The sequence below is a fragment of the Macrobrachium nipponense genome, chromosome 20 (assembly GCF_015104395.2).
Source record: "Macrobrachium nipponense isolate FS-2020 chromosome 20, ASM1510439v2, whole genome shotgun sequence".
Taxonomy (NCBI): Eukaryota; Metazoa; Arthropoda; class Malacostraca; order Decapoda; family Palaemonidae; genus Macrobrachium; species Macrobrachium nipponense.
Window position 1 is genome coordinate 27,490,281 of NC_061089.1, and position 17,455 is coordinate 27,507,735.

Consider the following 17,455-nt stretch of genomic DNA (forward strand, 5'->3'; position numbering starts at 1 on the left):
ATGAAACTTTGCAATTTACAAAACTAAATTTTATCATATGGTACCCTACCGAACTGATAATATCCAGACTAAATGTAATACAGTGGTACCTTGAGATACGAAATTAATCGTCGAGGTGACCTTGTATCTGAGTTTTTGTATCTGAACCGCATTTTACATGTAAAATGGCCTAAATCCATTTCCAAGCCCTACAAAAACACCCCAAGTAAATTATATTTCCAGGACTACAAACACATGTTCTTAGGGTTCCGACGCCGAATCCGACAGAGAGAAATAGGACTCCAAAAAGGCAAAAAAGTACGTACATTTACTTGGAGAATATGTCAATGCATTTCGAATAGTTCAACCCCATTTTTACTGCAAATATTAGGACTTTAGCATATGTCCCTTAGCATTAAGCCTAGCCTATGTTAGCGGTTGCTACTGTAGCCTAGTCTGATTCTGATATCTTAAGCCTAAGAAGCTAAAAGCTTAGAATATGCCAATAAAATTTATAAATAATCAGTATGTACTCATTTCAAATAAGTATTAATTATTCATTAACTATAATACCCAAACAAAACCAAAAAAAAAACCTTCCAATCGTTGTTTTTACATCAGCTCTTAAGAGTTACTGAGACGAACGCCAAGCAATTACTTTTCCTAGGACCAGTAAGCCATATAAATTTTCATTATCTCTCTTCACTAATGAAACTACCAAACAGTAATCTAAAACCATTCATTTCTATTCTTTATTCTATCTTTACCTAATGAGATACCAGTTACTGACAGCTTTAATTGAAACCATATAGTAACGTAATATTAAAACGGAAGAAGAATTCTAAAAATACGTATTTGGTGGCTTCAATGATATTCAGTCTATTATTTTATATTTATGATTTCTGATTCACAATTTTTTTTATTAAAAATAATTGGGTACTCATTTCAAATATATAATTATTAAGTTAACCATTAATATAATAAAAAAAAAAAAAAAAAAAAAAGCTTCCAGAATTATGTTTACATCCAGCACTTAGGAGTATCAAAACGATCGCCCAAGCAACATCACTTTCCTAGTACCACAGTAAGCCATAAATTTTCCTTCTCTCTCTCAACTACTGAAACTACCAAACAGTATAATAACCATTCATTTCTATTCTGTATTCTAGCTTTACCTAATTTTTTTTTTGTAAAAAAAAAAATAAGTTTTTTAATTTAAAGCATCCTTTTACCAATAGAATACATAAAGCAAAAGGGGTAGATGCTGACAAAGGAAGCAGGATTCTTATGGGGTGACTGAGCATCAGGAACCAATGGGAGAGCGGGGAGAATAGTGGCGAGTTTACTAGTGGCGGCGCGGGAGTTTTAAACTTGTTCTCAGTGTTCCGGGCAAATCTCGGACCTTTACAGCAACAACCTTCGTAAACTTGAGCAATTTTCGTATGTAGAGCAGTAAAATTTTTCGTATTTGCTTTCGTGTCTCGAGTTTTTTGTTAGTTGAGCCTTTTGTATGTCGAGGTACCTCTGTATATACTCTTAAAACATAAAGGCAGCTAAATATAATGTATTCGCAAAATACTCATAAAATATAAAAGCAACTACGTATCTGGACACCATATATCTAGTTGTAAGGGTAAAATTTTCTATTTGCTGCACAATTGTTGCCCACCCTTAATAAAAAAACGTGTAAATATACCAGTAATGTAACTTGAGTTTTCATTTACAGATGAGGGAATAGTTTCCTCACCTGTGAACAGTGTGGATCTTGACAGAGATTCCCCTCTTGTTGGAGCTCTAGATGATGAGGAAGATGGTGGTCCTCCAAGTATAGAGACACAACCACCTGATCATGTAGATGATTTAGAAGTCTCAGGTATCACCTCATCGTGGATAAGGTAAGAAATTTGTGTTTTAAATTTAGAATTGTTTATGTTACATTTGGCAGGTGTTGATATACTTCATTGAGGGAAGTCCAGATGTAAGGTTTTGTAGTTGATTGTGCTGTAGCAGAGTTCTTCTTTATCCCCTCTGCTATCCTTAAGCTAACGGTTGGTTTCCGGGATGTGATTTTCCAACTTTTTCTACCAAAGACATCTTCCTCTATTGAGCCCTTCTCCCAATCCTTCTCCGCTTGTTCATGCCATCTGATCTTTATAGGTTCCACTCAAACCCACTGTATTCCTTCCCTATCCATCCTTGCCACATGCCCATACCATCTCAGTCTTGACTCTTATCATATTCTTACACCATAACCTTTAATTTTTTCTAATGTTACAAACACAGGATACAACCTTCGGTCCTTTTACCAATAGGAAAGTACTAGCGCACCTGGATAGGTTGAAGCTTTCGAACAATTCCTTGGGTTCGGTAGTTAACTGCTTGTCCACATTGCGTGCGCCGTTGTGACTGGGAGGGAAGAATACACTTGTGCTTTCGGCCGCGGCGTTGGGACTTGTTTATTAACGCTCTCTGCCGCTTCATTTGTCGTTTGCTTTCGTAGGGTTGTGTTTTCTCTTTCTGTTTGCATTGTGAAACTGAAGATTGTAAGTACAATTATTTATTTTTTCATTGTTATTGTGAAGTGAATTAAGGATCGGGGATTTTCCGCGCCCTCCTATTACCCGACGACTGTGCCCCAGGACTGAAGGGCGTAAATGCGGGAAATTCCACAGTTCCTTGAAGAAAAAAAAAATGATTCCTCATATATTGTGTGCTCGATGCTGAGGGCGGGAGTGGCTCTAGCGCCAAGCCCTGTGTAAATTGTGGAGTGGTCGCGGAAGGTGCAGTGGGGCTTGTATGAGGGTAGGAAAGAAGCGACGGCCTGACCAAGGGAGTCATCGGAAAGCTCTCCCGCGAACTCCTTGGTGGACGGATTACTTAGTTTCTGCATGCCCCCTGCTCAGCCTCCCGCGTTATGGACCACCTTCCCCTTGGGGGGGGGGGTGGGGTAATCCAGGTCCTTCTCCTCACCCAATCGGTCGATGTGTGGAGGAGGGCGTCGGTACCCCGACGTTCAATTTTATTCGGGGTCTTCGTTCGTTCGGAGGTGGCAGGGCTCGTCCCCCCCCCCTGTGCGAGGTGGAAACCTCCCTAATTCCAACCGACTGTTCTTCCGCAGGTTTGCTTCTACCACGAGGGATGGACCTTGTCAGGTGTGGGCGTCTTTGGCTTGCAGGGCTTGCTAGTGTCCAGGGGGTCTGCTGTATCATTTGGCTGGGTATGCTGCGGTTACCCCAATGGGACGGTGACCACTACCCGACCACCTTGTCGACTCCAGGGTATGCCGCCCCCCCTCACCCCGGTGTATGCTCCTCATGTGGTGTTAGTGTCGCCTACAGGACGCTATGCAGGGTCCGATCGCTTTGTACGAGGGGGGAGTGCCACCGCCGCCCGTGGGATTGCTGTGCTGCCCTCGGACCAGACTTTCGATGCCCTAAGAGCTCGCCCCTGTACCTGCCGCCAGTACCCACGGATGTTGCTTGCTGGTCCTCCTGACTCCTTCGGGATCGGGGCCCGTATCTTCTTCCACAAAGGAAGAAGACTCGGGGCACCAGAGGCGGTACCGGCTAAAACACGTACTTCCTCGCTTGGTGTTAGGGGCTCTGCTGATACACCAGGTTCGGTCTCGGCCCTCGTTCGCGAGAGGTTACAGAGTGTACGGTCGGCCTTACGTTGGACCGTTTGCAGCCAAGAACCAGGACGCCAGAAATCGTCTCCCGGCGCCAGTTTCACGGCACGGAGCGTGAAAGGATGGTAAGAGCCGCTCAGGCGGACTCTCACAAGGCCAGCTCCGCTCTCGTAGTGACCAGCTTCGTCGTCGTGCTATCCGGGTTACCGTGACTGTCTCTGACCGGCACGGGCTGAGGCGGATGGGAAGAGGTCCCCCCGATCGCCGGCGGGGCCAAGCCAGCAGTCTTTGAACGCGCTTTGAGGGACAAGCACCGGTCTCACCATGTCAGTGGTCTCGCAGGGTCGCCTGATGCCGCTCCCACAGGGAAGGGCGGGTAGGGCAACCAGGCAGTAGCTCCTCTGACACAGAGATTCGGGGCCGCTGTTCTCGGTCCAAGACGTTCTCCCAGGGAAACGGACGACTAGGCCTGAAGCTCGATCCTCACGGCGGGTTGGTGATTGGCCTGCAGCCCTCCAAGCCACGCTGGTTTCTGCCATGTGCTAGCGAGGGGGAGCCGGTCAGGTCTGCTTCTCCGTGCCTTCAAACTTCCTCGGGCTACACCGGGAAGAGCGAGGCACTGAGGAGGTGAAAGGTTGAGGGGCGCGCCAGCACGATTCCCGTCACGGACGACGTACGTGCAGGCCCGGTCTTGGGTCGACCAGGTGATATGTGCAAGTGACAGGAGGAGACCGAGCGGGGTCCGTCGCCGTTCCCCCCCTGAAGGGGGAGATCTCGGGAGTATGCTCTTGTTCGAGGACTTGACGGTCCCACTCCGCAAGATTGATTTGCTCGTCGAAAGCCCCGAGGAAAGACTATGTCTCTTCTTGTCATTCTGCAAAAGGCGGGCCGTAACCAGCCTATCCCAGCATTCCATTTCCCCGAGGGGGGGCAGGGAAGAAGCTCGAGATAAGGGGGGAAATGCCTAGGGACGGCGTTCCCCATCACTGCGCCGAAAGTGGGGGGGTGCCTGGCGAGCCATTGGGAACACACGTTTACAGGCTCTTACGGTGCGAGACCTGGATTGCGACGTCCTGCGGGAGGGATATCTATTACCCTCGAATCTCGGCCACCCTCACCTCAACCCGGTCCATCTGCAGACTTACATTCCAGGATCACGAAGGGACGTGGCACTACGACAGGAGATCGAGACCATGCATGAGCAAATGAGCTGTAGAGATCGGTCACGGATCAGTCACCGGGCTTATACAGTCTCTTTTCCTGGTGGAAAAGTACTACAGGGGGCTGGCGCCGTGATAGATCTCTCTCCCCTGAAAACCAATTTGTTCGCTCAGACTCGGTTACAACGATGAGCGTGCACGTTCCTTGCTGACTCCATCGGGAGAACGATTACGTAATGCTTTCAGTGGTTTGAAGGACGGCGTATTTTCCAGATACAAGTCCATCAATTACTCAGGAAGTACCTCCGGCTTTCATCCGATGGGATGGTTACCATTCAGGGCACCTTCGCTTCGGTCTCTCCAACCGCCCCACAGTGTTCACGCAAGGTCACTCTGTGTCTGCTTGGGCCACTCGTCCGGGATAATACGTCGGAGGTATCTCGACGATCTGGTTAGCCTGGCGAGCTCCCGCTCACAGTTGCTGCTCAGGACAGGGATCGACTGCTGGGAGTTAGCCACGATCTTGGGGATCGTGGTGAATTCGAGAAGTCCGATCTCGAACCCAAAGCAGAGGATGAATACTAGGGTGTCACCGCTGATCGACACTGTGGCAGGGCGAGCCTTACCCAGCAGACTCACGGATCAGCAGAATTCAGGGACTGGAGGCAGCCAAAAACCAGTCCTGGTCTGGCAGGAACAGGCAGCTCAGCAACGGCAAGTCGTGTGATCGGAACCTGTCGTCACTCGAGAAGTCAGTTCCCTCACGGGGTCTTCACCTCGCGATCTCTTCAGTGGAGACTAAGGAGAGTTGGGTCAACAGGGCGATGGACCCCACCATACGTCCCGGTCCCTCTCGCTGGCGGTAAGCAGGGACCTAGCCTGGTGGCTGGACGACAGGAACTCTTAAGAGGAGTGCCTCTACGCACTCCCACCCCACCCGGAGATGCTGGCTGTTCTCAGAAGCATCAAACGGAGGATGGGGCGCACACATGAGGAGTTGCTGGATTCAGGGATGTGGCGACGATCACGACAAGCACCTTCACATCAAGTCTGGAGATCAAGGCAGCGTTCTCACTCTCCAAAGTTCCAGGAACGTTGGTGGGGACACTCAGTTGTGTGATGTGAGAAAAACACCACGGTAGTGGCTTACCGTCAACAAACGGGGGGGCCTGTGTCTCTCCACTTGGATCAGTAGACGCGGCCAGGTGCACAGTGGGGTGGCTCACTCAATAGGAGCTGTCAGCCCGCTACATTCCAGGGTAGAGGCATGTTAGTAGCAGACAAGCTCAGCCGTCAGGATTCAGGTTTATAGGGACGAATGTCCCTACACCAGGGACGTGGGCGGAAAGGGCTCTTTACCTGTGGGGGCGGTCCAGTCGTGGATCTGTTCGCACCCGGCACAACAGGAAAAATACAATGTTCATTACAACAACTTACCTTTCCTCGAATATATACATAGCTAAGACTCCGTCGTCCACGTCAGGAAATTCAAATTTCGCGCTCCACTCGCTACAGGTAGTGTTCAGGGGATCTACCGGCCTGCCCTGGGCGGCTAGGGGAACAGGACACCCATTCCGTTTTTCACTCCTAATTTTCTGTTGTCGGTGCGTATCAACATCGTTGCTGACTCACCTCTGACTGGAATTGCTTTCTAGACAAATCGATCAGTTTTTGTGGACTTTTGGTTGGTGACGGACCTGGATGTTTGTACCTCACCTGGGCACACACCAGCCCCTACTTTGGACTGGATTTGGACTTGCTTTTGATTTTTCTTCAAGAATGTCTGATTCAAGTGGTTGTGTGAGAATGTGTGTGATGTAGGCTGCAAAGGTGAGGATACGAAAAGCTTCGGTTGATCCTAACACTGTTATGTCGCAAATGTAGGGGAGTTTGAGAGGGTTTTGATGTGCTATTTAAAAACACCTGTCTGAGGGTGAGAGGTTGAATGTTGAGGAATGGAAGACTCTAACTTCTTACTTGAAGAAGTTAGAAAGGGATAGAGTCAGCAAAGGGCTGCATCTAAGATTGCGGGTAGAGTTATTAGTACAAGGGCCTATTGAGCCTTTTGGATAATCTAACTCTTCTCTAATTATGATCTTCTAATTCTGTATCAGGGCCCTCACTGGCTTTACATTTCAGATTCGGCCTCGGAAATGCTGTGACCTGAAAGTACTCTTCCACAGGATGAGATCCCCAAAATGGCTACCATGAAGGTAAGGACTGTAAAAGTGATTATAGTGAAGTGAGTGTCCCAGTGTTGTGGAGGGGGGCGAAGTCCCTGACCGTCTCTTGCGATGCTCCCAGGCCTAGACCTCTTCCAAGCTCCCAAGCCCAGAGGAGAGGAAAAGTCGAAAGGAAAGCTGTTACGGAGGTTTGTGGAGGAATTCCCCACGGTCAGGCGTCCCTTCAGCAGGCGCTCTGTATATAGACAGGACGGCTAAGGGATCGCATCGGAAAAAGCGTCCTCAGAGAGTGCTTCTCTTCGGTCCGCTGTCTCCCTCTCCGAAAGAGGGTGGAAGGATTCGGACTTGTCCAGGCCCCTGAAAAAGGCACTGGAGAGATCAGTGTTGGGATCAAGCCCAGAACGCTTTTCGGAAGAGCGCTCCTTCCATTCAAGAAGGCGAAGGAGGGTTGGGACGTCCCATTGATGTGGGAAAAACCTTCGAGGTCTCCCTCCTCCCGTTCAAGAAGACGCAGGAGAGGCTTCCAAGAGGATCATTTTTAGCGGTGAACAGGAACGCTATCGCCTTGGTAGGAGTCCTTTCGAGGATCCTCCTCGTAAGAAAGGACGCGAGGACTGCCGGGTCAAGAAGACTCGTCTTCCTGCTCCCGCCAGGAGTAGGCTCCGTGGGACGTGAGTCTTTTGAGATTGGACTCGGGGAAAAATAGAGACTCTTGGGGGACGCATATTTGATTCGCAGACAAAGCGCGTCGCGCAAGTCAAGCGCGAGGCGTCTAAGACGAGAAGCGTCTTCTAGGATTAGAGCGTCAGGACAACGAGGGAAACGCTTTACAGGCGCGAGGATATGTCCAGATGGGATACCGTCTCCAGACCAGCAAGCTTCAGACGAGCGCGAGGTAACAAACCAGGCGTGAGGATTCAGCCAAACGCGAGGCGCCAGACAAAAAAACAAAAAAAAAAAAACACGCCAAATTGACATACAAGGATGTTGGCCACCAGGAAAGGCGCGAGAATCCAAAACCAGGCGCGAGAGCGTCAGTCAGGCTGCGATCGCTTGAGAGGCGCGAGACATCAGTCAGGCGCGAGGCGCCAGCCAAGCGCGAGGAGTCGCCAGGCGAGACGCCAGCCAGGCCACGAGGATCCGGCCAGGCGCGGAGGCGCCAGCCAGGCGCGAGACGCCAGCCAGGCGCGAGGCGCCAGCAAGCGCGAGGCGCCAGCCAAGAGTACGAAAAGAGCCAGCCAAGCATAGGAAAGCTGCTTTTACACTATCTTAAGACCCTATCCACTAGGAGTTTGTCTCCGGAGAGAGACAGTTTTTGGGACAGGAAGACCGGAACGGGAAGTGGCCTCTCCCTTCTGATTCCGGATTTTAGAAGAGGACTCAGAGGACGAGACTCACTGCAAAGAGGGCGTCAACTACAAATGTTTGACAGCTCTCCTTGCCTCCAGGAATACGGAGAGCATTGAGCACTGCCGCTCCTCCTTCGCAGCGTTCACTTTTTTCATGCGCTAAGACGCCGAATCGTCGGCTTTCTTGAAGATGAGACGACGATTTATATGAGAGAGCCTTCTTCAATCGCTGGATAGCTGGATGTAACCAAAGAAAGAGCTAGTAAGGACAGCGTTTTGCCATGCCTTCCCGCTAAATACGGGGCAAAGAGAGGGATTTGGTACCAGACTGGGGGAAAATATGGGTCTCCACAATCCCAGCTTCGCTGAAGCTGAATTCTCCAGTTTGGTAGATGCATCCAGGAGACATAGCCTTCACACTGCTACGTTACTTTGGGTCTTGTCAGAGTGGATCATTCCTCAAGGGACTTTTTCACATTCTAGAAGTCTTTAAGACTTCTTAGGATTGGTCCCTTGGGGTGTGTCCAAGAAGGCTCATGCCCCTGAAGGGCCTAGGAGGCCGACGTACTCCTTGCGCAATTTTGTCCTGTATTGACAAGGCGGTACAGGACGCTTCAGGGAAAGTTTTTTCCTTCTTTTGGAGCAGTCTCTCGAAGAAGAGATCTGTTTTTAGCGCTTTCTGACGAAAGCAGTATCCAATTCGCAAAGAAACAGCAGCCTGTTATTCGCACCTAGAAAGTCTGAATCTTCTGTTACCTTCCACAGTTGGTGAGGGTCTTTCCAGATCTCTGACGGAGAAAGCGACACAGGATCTTACTTTCCTACCATTTCCAGGAAGAAGAGGACCAGTTGATGGTGGGAGAAAAAGGAAGGGAGTGTCTACTCATGTTAGCTTTCGAGGAGGCCCTCCAGCTAGAGTTACCGGCTAAAAAGGAAACGACACGAGAAGGAGAGGTGAGCCTCGTTTAAGCCTCCTTTTAAAAGGGGAAAGTGAAGTGGCGCTCCTCCAAACACCAGTAGGTGCCAGGCTCCGGGATTTGCGGGAAAGCTGGACTCTCATAAGACACAGACGCTTGGTCGATGCGGTGTTCAGAAAGGGGATACCCTCATTTCTTTCCTGGACAATCCTCCCCTGACGTCAAAACTCCGAGGGAAATGGTCGCCAATTACAAGGACCTGTGTTGAGAGATACTCTTCAACAAATGGTGGATCAGATGTGGGACAAAGAGAAAAACTATAGAAACTAGTGCTGGACAAAGCTCCCCAGGGTTTTACAATGTCTTTTTTGGTTGCGAAAGCCTAGGTGGGGGCTGGAGACCAGTTTCTGCGATGTTCAGCGCTTGAACAAGTTTGTTCAGAAACAGAAGTTCTCAGGAAACCTCGCACTTCAGCCTTGCCGGCTCTTCGCCAAGGGTGATTGGATGGTGTCTATGGATCCTCCAGGACGCCTATTTCACGTCCCGATCCATCCTTGTCGAAGCAAGTACCTCAGTCTTCCTGACGGGGGGAAGATTTTCCAATTCAGAGCCTGGTGTTTCGGGCCTGTTCTACGGTGCTCAGGTTTTTCACGAGCCTTATGAAAAATGTGGCGAGATGGCTTAATCTGACAGGAATCAGTATTTTCTCTGTACCTAGAGGACCTGGCTTTATCAGAGCAAAGTCAGAGAAACAGGGTTTGGAGGACCTGGACTGCGACACTACACCTGATAAAAGACCTAAGGATTACTCGTGAAAACCTCGAGAAAGTCCCAACTGACCCCAGCTCAGAATTGGTATATCTGGAGGATTCGGATGGATTCTCGGGGTTTTAGAGTATTTCCTTCTCAAGAGAGGACTACCGAGAGGTTAGAAAGTCTCTCTCTTCCTAAGGAAGGAACGTACTTCGGCGAAGGGAATGGTGAGCCTGTTAGGGACCCTTTCTAGCTCGAACAGTTTTTCATCTAGAAGACTTCATCTTCCGTCCTATTCATTCTTCCTCAGAAGTTCGTGGAACATGAAGACAAGACTCCTCTCGGACAGTTTTCCCATTCCAGATCTGTTGAAAATGGCCATTTAGAATGGTGGTCACTCCCACTGAGGCGAAAACAAGGTACTTCCCTGGAAATACAGAAGCCCAAACCTTGTATTGTTTTCCGACGCGTCGGAAAAAGGTTGGGAGACAACTTTGGAAAGAGAGAGGTGTCAGGCACTTGAATGCTCTTCAAGTGTCCTGGCACCATAAACTGCAAAAGAAACTGTTGGCTGTACACCATAGCTCTAAAGAGCTTCGAAAACAGTTAGTGAAGCAAACAAAGTGTACAAGTGAATGCGGACAATACAACCGCTCTTGCATACAGTCGGAATGCAAGGAGGTACTCACTCGTATTGCCCTTTACGGAAACTCGCAAGAGACTGCGTTGGGGACATCGCAACGGAACATCTCTTTATTGACGAGGTCGTTTCAGGAGTAAGGAACGTAGAGAGCGGACAGGTGAGCAGAGGAACCAGGTCCTTCATACCGAATGGACCTCTACTTCAGACGTTTGGCAGCAATACTCTGGTCTCTTTGGGGGGGACTCCTCATAGTCGGACCTCTTTGCCACGTTCCTCTCGAAGGAGACTGGAAGTCTTCGTTCAGTGTGTGGGAAGGACCCCAGAGCTCTATGCAGTAGAGCCTTCCTGCTAGATGGTCTCAGAGTAGACGTTTACGCATTTCCCCCATTCAAGATTCGTGGCAAGGGCTCAGGAGTTTGTGACTTCCAAAGGGGACAAGAAATGACCCTGATAGCCCCCTTTTGGCCAGCTCAAGAGTGGTTTCAGAGGTACTGGAGTGGATAGTAGACTTCACCAGATCCACTTCCACAAAGGAGGGATCTTCTCAGACAACAATGAGAGGTTTCATCAAAACCTCACCGCTCTTGCTTTGACTTGCCTTTTCGACTATCGAAAGACTGTCAGGAGCGAGAGGCTTTTTCTAGCAAAGCAGCAAGCTCGATCGCTAGAGCTCCGGAGAACTTTCCACTATCCGGTTACCAATCCAAGTGGAAGTTTTAGAAGGTGGTGTTAAGTCGAAGAAGTTGTACTCCTCCAGTTCCTCTGTAACAGAAATAGCTGATTTCTGTGATTTCTGAGAGAAGAATCGCTTCTCTCGTAGCCACGATAAAGGCTATAGAGTATGCTATCGGCAGTCTTAGGGAATAGATGCCTAGATTTGGGAAACCGATAAAGATCTACATGATATGATTAGGGCTTTGAGAACAAGAAGTCTAAGATACTTCTCCCCCTAACTGGAATTAGACGTAAGTGCTGAAGTTATTGTCTTCAGAGAGATTTGAAACCCCTACATTGGCCTCGTTTGTGATATAATGAGGAAAACTGTTTTATTTTTTTGTCATCGGTGACGGCGAAAAGAGTCTAGTGAATACGCGGCCATTAGTGACAACGTCGGGTTCAATATAGATTCACGCCCTTTCCTTCAGGAAATTATTCTTGGCGAGAATAAAATCATTCGAATCCCCTAGGCCGAGAAAATTTTACGAGGTTAAAGGATTATCGGGTTCTCGTCGGCAGGGAAACCGGGAGTAGGTCTTCCTTTGCCAGTAATGCTGTTTTAAAGTTTTACTTACGAAAAGAAACAGTTGGGAGGTCTAGACAAGGTCTTTGGTGCATCAGTGAAAGGATCCATTCAAGACCTAGTCTAAGAATGCTGTAGCCTTTTTTGTCAGGAAAAAGTAATTACGGAAGCTCATAAGGCTTGCACGGATGATTCTTTCAAACTCCTGAGAGTAAGAGCTCATGAAGTGAGAGCAGTGGCGACGTCGCTCTCTTCTTCGAGAAAATGTCACAATAGAATATCTTGAGAGCGACATATTGGAGATGTAATTTCTGTGTTGCTTCTACTATTTGAAGGACGTGTCGTGCACATGAAAAATGTTTTTTTTCCTTTAGGTCCTTTTGGTCTGCGGGCACAATACTGGGTACAGGAGCTGACACCAATCGTAATTTTAATACTTATGTTCTAATAGATATGTTCTAGACTTCTGCTGAACAAGTGCAGATACGCAACAGCGCGGCAGTCACTCAAGTCAGTAAGGAATCTTGTGATATCTTTTAGTAGATGAGTATCTTTTTTTTTGAAAAATTATTGGTGTGCGCTGTGGCAATTTGGTATGGAGTTTACGGTTGTTGCGAAGAGTTGGGGCTAACTCGGAGCAATTTTTATACTAAAACATGGTGGTTAGGTCAGGTGGTCGGGATTGGTTGTGGCTCCTTAATAGGTGGGTTGTTCATATAAGTGGATCAGCACCCATTGACAAAGTCACTTGCAGGCTCTGCCGAGTAAGGGGCATAAGACCCCTTCGGCAGTTCCACAAGAATTCTTGGCATAGATCAATATCTCGCTAAAGTTTCTTGAGGTGATGCAAACTACGGGGCAAACACCCACGAAGTATACCACCTATAGGTAGGAAAAACCAAGGTTTTTATTTCATACCTACAATAGATGTTGGTTACATGTCTATTCCAGTATTAGCTGTCTCTTACCCTCCACGAGGGTGCCAATCCAGCATGATATATTTTTTTTTTTTTTTTTCCTTGACAGGTAAGTGATTGTATGAAGAATGATATTGTTATCATACAAAAAAGTTTCATTTACATTACTTACCTGGCAGATATGTACGATTAGGGCCCCACCCAGCCTCCCGCAAGGAGACAGGTGGAAGAGAAAATATATGATGATAAAACGGGACAATGGTTTCCTAGGTCCTGCGCCCATGGCAGGCCGGTAGATCACCTGACTACCTGTAGCGAGTGGCGCGAAATTTGAATTTCTTGTCGGGAGACGCGGGTCATTAGCTATGTATATATCTGCCAGGTAAGTAGTATGAAAATTATTGTATTCAAACAATATCATGTTTTCTTTTCAGCCGTGCAGGGGACCATGGGCAGCTGCAGAGGACGCTCTTCAACACCCAGGGACAACCTCTTCGTTTACGCCTTTCCCCCGTTAAGCCTGATTCGCAAAGGTGATCCAGTCAAGTGCTGACCACCCCGAATCTTTCAGGATGACCTGGTGGTGGCTCCCAAATGGCATCAGGCCATTGGTATCCGACCTGCGCATCTGCTTGCAGAAGCACGACGAGAGATTCCCCATTGGCACAACCTTCTCGCCCAGCACACGTAAGAACGGATACCATGAGCAGTCCAGTTTCTACAATTTCTTCACGGCGGCTGTTATTCCCCATTCTCTTGCGAACGAGAGCTTTTCTTTGTAGCGCAGCAACAGAGATGTCTGGAAAACGACAAAAGTCCCTCTGCAGCGTGGTACCAGGGAAGTGGGCCGTTCTTCTGTGGTTGGTGTCGTAACAGGGTCTATCTCTTCTCAGAAGCCACTCTTACAGCAGGTAGGGATTTCCTCGTTTTATTAGCGAGAACAGCTCCTCTCAGTCCCACAGTTGAAAAGGAATATAGAGCCACCATGGCACTAGTCATGAAACTGAGGAGATTGGGACCTCTCAAAACCGTTCGAGATCTCCTTGCTTATGAGGAGCTTTGAAAGGTCTTGCCCACCCCAGGGAACTCAGGACCCCCCTGAGTGGGACGGTGAATCTTGTCCTTAGGAGTTTAGACTCAAAGACCCTTCGAGCCACTCCGAGAGTTGTTCAGACAAGGGATTTGACCCTAAAGACCTCTTCTTGTGCTGGCCATGGCTATCGGCGAAGAGAGTAGGGGAACTTTCATGGCTCATTTCGATGTGAAACATTCAGGGATGGGGATCTGTGTGCTCGATTTCGTCCCGAACTTCGTGCGAAGACTTAGAAAAACAGTCGATCCATGACGGACAGGTTCGAGTTTTCACAATCCCCTCCTAATGGACTTCACCAATAATGATGGGATGAGATGCTACTTTGTCCTGTTGAGGGCGCTACGGCGTTCCCCTATCTGAAGAGAACTCGGACACCCAGGCCTGAGTGTTGACGCTCTTGTTAGCACCGGGGGACCAAGAAAGAAAGATCCCAAGAACACGCTCTTTCTGGCTGCATGAGGTGATCAGGAGAGGTACGAGGCGTGTGATGGTAGTGACGAAATCCATACGCTACGTCCGAGAGCCACAAAAGTCCAGGAGCACTTGTCCTTCACTTGCGTTCCGCAAAAAGAACTTCTCCATGGCGCAGAGTCCTGAAGGCAGGGGGTACTGGGCCAACCAGACTACCTGTACCTCCTACATTCGGGGATTGCCCACAGGTCCTTGATACTTTTTCCTTGAGGGACCCGTTGGTGGCTGCCAACACGTGTAGCTAACCACAGACCCCTCGCACAGGTGAACAGCATCGCGTCCTGGTGTGACTGTAAGAATGGAATGAGTGAATGAGTGTGTCTGTGTGACTGGAATCCTCTTCCCATACTTTTTCTCCCCTCTACCTGGGGCAGAGGGATACGAGGTCGTCATCATGCTGGATAAAGACGAGGTGCGGTGAGATAATGAACAGAGCCCCATCCTATCCCTTTCACTAGGGATATAGGATGAGAAATCTACCACTTTCCCCCAAACAAGGGGGGAAGGGATGCCAACAAGAGACAAACCCATAACTTTATGTTGGCCTCTTGCAAAAAAAGGAACTTGTTTCTTGCTTGCTGGTACGAAGAGATACGCTTGGCCTCTCTCTTAGTAATCTGGTCAGAGGTCTGACCATTGATCCTGCGGGCACACCCCGATTCAATTGGACAGAGGGCTTGGAGCCCTCCCTCCGCTCTTACGACCAGGGAGGCATTCCAAAGGTTTGGGCGAACACCAGTCTGCTCACAAAAGACCATATTTCCTCCACAAAGAAGTGAGTTTCCTATTGTAAAAGGACCGAAAGGTTTGTATCCCGTGTCGAAACAAATGAAAATTGTCCAAAAATTGCATTTTTGTACATGAAAACTTACCCAGCAGATATATTACTTCGAAAAACCTATAGACTCGGTCGTCCTGACAGAATTTCAAAATTCGCGGCACACGCGGACAGGTAGGTCAGGGTGATCACCATTTTCCCGCCGCTGGGTGGCGGGGTCTGGAACCATTCACGTGTCTAAGCCCATAATTCTCTGTCGGTTGAACGGACAAACACCTATTGTTCGTTCTCCAATTCTCCCCCCCCATGGATTGCAACTCGTTTGCCGAGATTTGGAGTTTGGTTTATTTGGTGAGTATCTGTTTTTTTCTGGCTTGGCATCGCTTATTGTGGACTGGTTTTCAATTTGTATTGGCTACTCTTTCACGATGTCTGACGCTAAGGCTTCACCTAGTTAGAGTTGTAGTAGGGAAGGTTGGGGGGCAAGGGGGTTTTTTTTTTTTTTTTTTTTTTTTAGGGCTACCGAAATCGGCGGTAGATCCTCATAGTGTTGCGCTAACTGCGAGAGAATGATGTTCTTTTAATAACACCGTATTGAGTGCGCAAAACCCAACAGAGCTTGAATGGAAGGCGTTCTTCTTCATATGTTAAGAAGCTGAGAGAGATAGAGTAAGGAAAGCTTCAGCTAGGTCATTAGTAGATCTTGTTCTCTAGAACAAGAAGTTGTTAAACTCTCCTACTAACGATTTTTCCCTTAGCCTCAGCGCTTCTACCTGTGCTGCATCCAAAAGATTCTTCTTCAGAGAGGGAAAATGTTTAAAGCTTCCATCAAGAACTGCAAGCTCGTTACGAGCTCCTAAATGAAGGTAAGAGTGGTGATAGTGATATGTGCAGTGTCCCAGTGCTCCTAGGCATAGACCTCTTCCAAACTCCCGGACAGGGGAGGAGGAATGTCGAAAGCAGCAGGGAGGATGCAGAACATCCCCAACGGTCAGGAGTCCCTTCGCAGATCCTGTTGTTAAAGCCCAGGCTGCTTGGATAGCGCAGAAAAGATCTAAGGAGATGTTTTTCGGCCTCAGACTCTTCCGCTCCTAAAAACGAGGATGGAGTTCGGCCTCTCAATCGAGCCCTTTGAAGGAGAGCCTGGAAGGCGCAAAAGGAGACGCGGCTGATTCCAGCCCAGAGCGTTTTACCGAGAATGGCCCTCGGGACCATAACTGACGAGACAAGAGGAGCTCCTCTCTTCAGGATTCTACTGAAGAAGGTCTGATAAAATTCCCTGCCTACAAGAGCAGCTGAGCCTCTTTAGTAGGCTCCTTCGTTAAGGATTCAACAAGGAGGAAAGATGTTTCGCTCCATAGATAAGAAGTTCCTTAAGGACCCTCTTCGTATAGGAGGAGAACCCCCACAATCTCCAAGGCGATTATCGCCTTCGTCGCGAGGACTCGTCGGGACAGGAGTTGTTCTCGGACAGGAGAGTCCTTTCGCCCATAGGGCATTTTTCTCCCCAAAGCGCCCTCTGTGCAAGGGCCTTTGAATCCTGGTAGACAGGAAGAACGTAGCCTCTCTCCTGCGAGACGACGTGAATCGAGCAGAAGTCCGATCGGGGTTTAGGTTCAAGGAACCTGAAGAAGAACTAAACCAATTTAGGATCAGGGATCCTTGGGACTACAGGACCAGGAGCAGGCAGGCGCAAAAGAGGCAGTGAGACGCAAAGAAAGAAAGGGCGTGCGTCAAGAGCCTCGCAAGCCACAGGATTGATAGGAATCAGGAAGGATTCAGGACCGTTCAGGAGGAGGTCTGCTAGAAGGCAGAGTTCCCGGATACGCCATGAGTCAGGACGCCAGGAATCAGGGCGCCAGGACGTCAGGGAACGCAGGAGTACGAGGCATCAAGAGTTTGTGGTTTAGGACGCCACAGGAAGGAGACCTGTTAGGCGTCAGGAGTCGGGCGCAGGGATCCATTCAAGCGCCCTGAATCAGGGCGTCAGGAGCCATATCAAGCGCCGCGAGTCTGGCGAACCTCAAGTGCCTAGACAACAAGAGTCGAGTAGGCGGGCCAAGATTGTTTGGACAGACAGGAGCTCATTTCTTCGTATAGAAGTTCGAGCTTTCAGCCCGCGCCCCTTATCGGGAAAGACTACCTCTCCCGGGAAGAGCCCGATTCAATCCCAAACGGTCTCCTTCAGTGGGATCTGTTGGAAGGAAGTATCGGAAGAGGGAGGAAGCCCGTAGATGTAGCAGTTTATGGATACACGAGGCTCTCATCTTTGCTTCTCAAGGATGTTCGGAGACTCCCTTCATCCTGCTGATCCTCCTTGACCAGGATCATTAATGTCGAGCAA

The 17,455-nt window shown here is 48.7% G+C and overlaps 1 protein-coding gene across 1 annotated transcript in view; it reads left to right on the top strand.

The window, feature by feature from the left end:
* Positions 1 to 17,455, top strand: part of LOC135223980 (uncharacterized) — a 206,969-nt gene that overhangs the window by 39,987 nt on the left and 149,527 nt on the right. Inside the window, exon 3 of the mRNA XM_064262902.1 lies at positions 1,706 to 1,874. Coding sequence (XP_064118972.1) covers positions 1,706 to 1,874 — 169 coding nt within the window. The remainder of the gene's footprint in view (positions 1 to 1,705; positions 1,875 to 17,455) is intronic.